This window comes from Nicrophorus vespilloides, unplaced genomic scaffold (genome assembly GCF_001412225.1).
Source record: "Nicrophorus vespilloides isolate i.1.1-1 unplaced genomic scaffold, Nicve_v1.0, whole genome shotgun sequence".
NCBI classification, from domain to species: domain Eukaryota; kingdom Metazoa; phylum Arthropoda; class Insecta; order Coleoptera; family Silphidae; genus Nicrophorus; species Nicrophorus vespilloides.
Window position 1 is genome coordinate 441 of NW_017095588.1, and position 5770 is coordinate 6210.

Below are 5770 nucleotides of genomic sequence, written 5' to 3' on the forward strand. Positions count from 1 at the left end.
AAACAGTAAAATGTGTAGATTACTTTTTCGAGCATTAATTTTTCATTACTTTAACTTTATACGTGAATTACAACCAAACCGCTGATACTACAGTAACGAGTAAATACTCGCTTCATTCTCGAAATATCCAAATTTCATATGCATCTATCAAATATACTTTATGAGAAAATCACTGCTTTTTGGAGCGTTAAACTGCTTTTTTCGAACTTAAATTTTTTATTTCATTGTATTTTTTACTTTAATGTTTCTAATGCACACGCGTTACGTATTTGATTGACGTTCGTGCAGATTAATGCAGATTGGATGTAATTGTCTGTTGGATTCATTGAGCGCAGTTCATAGTTCAAACAATTTTACTATTGTCGGATACGAGTGTTATTTTGTAGGATGTAGATGTTGTTTCTTGTCTTATAGATTTGAATTCGGTTTACCTGTGTGAATAGTAGAATCCAATTTCTTCCATGATTATGTGGACAGCGAGTTCAGCGAGGACCCAGTGAAAGGTAGGAAGTTCGCGTACCGGCGGCGTCCCACGGTACTGCATGACGCGATGTATGACGACGGCGAGAGGAAATCCGATGACCACTTGGTTCACCAAAACGCACCATATCACCTTTTGATTAACACGCAGGTGTTAGATATACAAACAAGTAAGTAAAGAGCAGCAAATCGCACTGACCTTCAGCAGTCTCTTTGTTTCGACTGGTTCGTTGGTTCCCGGCTGCACTTTGTACCTTCTCAGTATCGCCGGTTTATTGGTGATGTCCAGTAGAGTGTAGATACCACCGAAGATCCAGTAGACTCCGGTGGTGAGGATGCACGTGCCGACCACCCAGAGCATGAACGGATCCTCTCCGAACGTGTCCAAGAATCTGTCCCATTGTGCCTGCCAGAAGTCCCCGGAGGCGCCCCAGAATCGCTGGCAGTGCCTGTAAAGAAGTATCGCTTGTACCATCTCTCTACTCTTCCGCACACACGACTATCAATCTATGAGTGACCGCCAGAACCGAGAGAACGAAGCTAAATAGTTTTTTTTTATCATTCAATTCGCACTCGCGATAACCCCTTTTGCGTCTCAATTAAACTTTGTCCGTAATGTATTATATGAAACTGAATGCACACACATCCATCCAATCTTTACAACAATACATATATTTCTTGCACCGAGACAAACATTACTCACCAAGTGATCGAGTTTCGAGCAGCGGCGAAGCATATGAGCGCAGAGCTGACCACTATCAACACGCTTCTCAGAGAGGAGAGGATCGAAGAATTCTGTTGCTGATTGGGAACCTTCCTTCTCGGACTCAACTCGCCCTCCGACGGTGAAGACTCATCTTCAAGATCAGCCAACATCTTCGAAAAACAACCTTCACAACAAAGAAGAAAAAACAATCTCAAATTAAACGACCTTTCGAATTTCGAACGCAACAAACGCGACGCGATTTACATTTGACATTGTCAACTGTCCGCGAAACAAAATATTGTTATTATTATTACATCCAATCACGACGCAAAATAAATATAGTTATTATCAATTATTCACTGTATGCAAGAACAATTTCAACTTCAATCATTCCCACGTGCATAAATACATTATTTTTTTTAACACCTTCAATTCCATTATCCTCCTTATTATTCATATCGATCATTTTTATCAAAAATAAGCAGACAATAAACAAATAAAAACATTGATATTTTCACATATTTTGCATTAAAAAACAACATTTAATTAAAAATTGACTGTTTCAATAAACATTGTTAATTGATTAATTATCTATAAATAAAAATACATAAAACGCACTTATTTTATTATTATTAATTACTTGTTATTGAGTTATTTTAATTTGTTTGAAAGTATAATTTCTCTGATAACTTTTATGGGTTGAAGTACAAAGAAAATACGTTTATTTATAAACATCTTTCAATAATAACAATTTAAGTGAATATTAAACGAATATATTGCATAATTGGATTATCGATGTGTTTTCTTTAAGGAAATTTCAATCGAAATGTACGTAAATATACAAACAAAATGTGAATTAAAAAGTTTTGATTTTTGCTGAAATCTGTAATAAAATTTTGAAATATACTAAATTTTTTATAGAAACTTGTATTAACATACTTATAAGATGATAGTTATTCAGTTAATTTGATAATTTAACAAATTATTTACTTTTTTTCAGATTTTTCTTAGAACATTAAAAATAATTATGAAATTAAATGAAAGAAATTAACTGATTTGATAATTTAACAAATTATTTACTTTTTTCAGATTTTTTTTAAAACATTAAAAATAATTATGAAATTAAGTGAAAGAAAAATTCATAATCTAAAAATTTCTATTTTTGCTGAAATTTGTAATAAAATTTTGAAATATACTAATTTTTTTATAGAAACTTGTATTAACATACTTAGAAGATGATAGTTATTTAGTTAATTTGATAATTTAACAAATTACTTACTTTTTTTTCAGATTTTTCTTAAAACATTAAAAATAATTATGAAATTAAGTGAAAGAAAAATTCATAATCTAAAAATTTCTATTTTTGCTGAAATTTGTAATAAAATTTTGAAATATACTAAATTTTTTATAGAAACTTGTATTAACATACTTAGAAGATGATAGTTATTCAGTTAATTTGATAATTTAACAAATTATTTACTTTTTTTCAGATTTTTCTTAAAACATTAAAAATAGTTATGAAATTAAGTGAAAGAAAAATTCATAATCTAAAAATTTCTATTTTTGCTAAAATCTCTAATAAAATTTTGAAATATACTAATTTTTTTATAGAAACTTGTATTAACATACTTAAAAGATGATAGTTATTCAGTGAATTTGATAATTTAACAAAATATTTACTTTTTTTTCAGATTTTTCTTAAAACATTAAAAATAATTATGAAATTAAATGAAAGAAAAATTCATAATCTAAAAATTTCTATTTTTTTGCTAAAATTATAAACAACATATAAGAAAGATAATCATAATGTACTGAATTTATTAAATTTAAGATGACTCTTTTACTCAACTTGAAAGAAAACTTTAAATTACAACAAATCATGTGAAATTGAATCAAATAAAAAAGTAATAATTTAAAAGTTTGTATCGTTTGCTGGAATTTGTTATAACAATAAATGGAATAGAGTTGAAGGACCCAAAGGTCGATAACCCATTGAGTCTCACATCTCCAAAAGAAGTTGCTACAGACTAGAGCGAACGCAATTATCTAAATGTTAAATTCTAGTACTGTTAATAAATAATTACTAGCAAGCAACGTAGCAACTGACTAGGTGATACATTGTTTACAAACAGAGGAATATCGATTCGGGTGTACTTTCTAAAACCCGATACCGGTTGGATGTTACGCGTTCATTAATTATTAGTTAGTCAGTAGGCTATTTTTAAACTTAATTGAGTTGACAACTAAGCAGGCTAAGATATAAGCAACGAAAAAAAAACAAATGCTTGCAAATGTCATGGAACTTGTGAAAGGACCAGTTTTCGAAGCGGATTGGGAATAGAAAGAAACGATTGGAGCTAGAAACGAACACACAGAACGTTGTTGTTTTCGCTGCTGTTGCCGTGACAATGAGATAACAACAACAACAACAATAATAATAACAAATGAAACGGAAAAACGATTGCGATTAACTGTGATTACGAGAGCAATCTATGAGATTGCGGCGAGCGCGCAGATTCCGTTAAATTAAACAAAAGCGTCGCACCGTTGTTTGTTATTGATTCGTCGATGAACAAAAATGCATCACGCATTAACAATTGAAGCCGAACGCGCGACAAAGATATTGCACGTTGACAAAAGGTAAATATTGCGCGTTTCTTTTTTTCTCTCTGAAGCACGAAAGGTCACAGGATTCAAATGCCATTGAACTTGCACTGATCAAGTGATTGATCAAGCTCCTCTCTTACCTGGACTCTAGAGCTCTCTGTTCACCTGGACGTCTTCTTCTGAGTGGTGAGAGTTTTCTTTTTTGTTTGTTTAAGCGATGTCTTCGCACAGGGATCAAGCAACAACCGCGTAGGTAATCATAATATCAATACTGGTGTTTTGTTTTTGTTAGGAGGCAGCGCCGTCTGTTGGCGCTCTGGAAATGCGCGCGAATTCGCAGCCTTAAAATCAATTCGGGAAAATTCGCAAAGGTTAGAAGAAAAATGAAAGAGGGAAAGCGGGAAAACTGTTATATAAATAGATGTTGCTGCTTCGACGTGCCAAGGAAAACTATTTTCAGGATTGATGCGTTATCTGTAACTTTCTTTTGTATTAAGTAGTTCAAGCCAACAACTTGATCACTCGTTAATCTTAATATAAAGTAAACTAAATAGTTTATTTAATCATAGAGTAAAGACAAGTAGACAAAAAATATGAAGAGATTAATTTAGATAATACTGTAGATTATTTAATTTTTGAAAAATGTTAATATTTATAGTTTTCCAATAATACAAAGTTAAAAAAAATCGAAACTATAAATTTAGCAATGATTAACTAGAAAATCAATAGACATAATTTGTTCCTTAAAGTCTACTTTAATGTGAATATTCTATTTATATAGTCCTTTGGCTGATATGTCCAATTTAGAGCAAAATGTAAAGACAATACTTTAACTAATCTTGTTTTTAAATTCCTTAGATTTTCAGCAGAAAACTGTAAATTATGTTACTTAAATTATAAATTACTTTATGTAGTCTGAAGTATAATGCAAATACAATTCTTGATAGTTTATTAAAAAAAAGAACTAATAAAAATCAAAAAGTTTTAAAGTTTTGTTGAAAATGAACCACATTATATTGTAATATTTAAAAATAAATTACGTGTGTGCTCTTAAAATATTTCCAAATTTAAATGAAAAACAACATGATTCATCACTCTTTGCTAAATTTAACCAGAAAACGTGTGTTGGCAAAACAAACAAAAATGCCGAACACACGCGACAATAACAACTTTACGAATGGTTTTCTTCCCTCGTAGATCAAAGGTAGCTTTAACAAATATGACTAAAAGAAAAGAACGTACATTAAACAAATGAATATTAGTTTTCTGTTTCTTTGATCGTAATGTATAATTCGATTAACACGAGAATTGTGTGAATTAATTTATTAATTTTCAGTTCCTAATTATGATTTGAAATTGAATAAATATAAAACGTAAAATTAGATGTGAGAATGCATCAAATAATTGGAATGTATTGGAAAATTTGATCGAAACAAAAGAAGGTAAATTAAACAAACGAATTGCAATTTCTTTGATCACAATTAAATGAAAGCTTTAACATTAACGATTAACTTGATAATTGTGCATTAATTTTCAATAAATTTGCTAAGATAAAGACGATAAGAAAAGAAGAATTAGAAGTGCGTTTGCGTACAAAAAAATAATTGTAATGCGTGCACTGATAAATCACAGGAATTTTAATTTAATTATTCTCTAAGCTTTCCGAAAGCCAATAAAACAGGATTACAATTATGAAGCATTATAATCTGTTTTTGATGTCGCATTTAAAATACGACGTTTATAGTCTTCGTCGTTTCAGCTAATTCAGCTTTATCTAATAAAGGTATTTATTGAATAATTTTCAAAATGTATCAAGTAGGCTATGAACATCTGTCAATAATTTTTTTTTTGCAATATTAAAGATATTTATATTAGATTTTAGATATTTAAAAAATGTAAATCAATGAAATGTGAAAACACTGCTTTTTCGAACGTTCTAATTTAATATGTTCAACTTTGAACGCGTATTACAGCAAT

At 30.2% G+C, this 5770-nt stretch overlaps 1 protein-coding gene across 1 annotated transcript; it reads right to left on the minus strand.

Annotated features, from left to right (window-relative positions):
• Positions 1 to 431: 431 nt before the first annotated feature.
• On the minus strand, positions 432 to 4183 carry LOC108557764 (fatty acid hydroxylase domain-containing protein 2-like; the record flags this gene model as incomplete). Its single annotated transcript, XM_017914420.1, is given in 4 exon segments — positions 432 to 613; positions 680 to 929; positions 1184 to 1370; positions 3934 to 4183. Coding segments are annotated over 3 exon segments (605 nt in total), but the record flags the coding sequence as incomplete, so codon positions are not given.
• Between the last annotated feature and the right edge of the window lie 1587 nt (positions 4184 to 5770).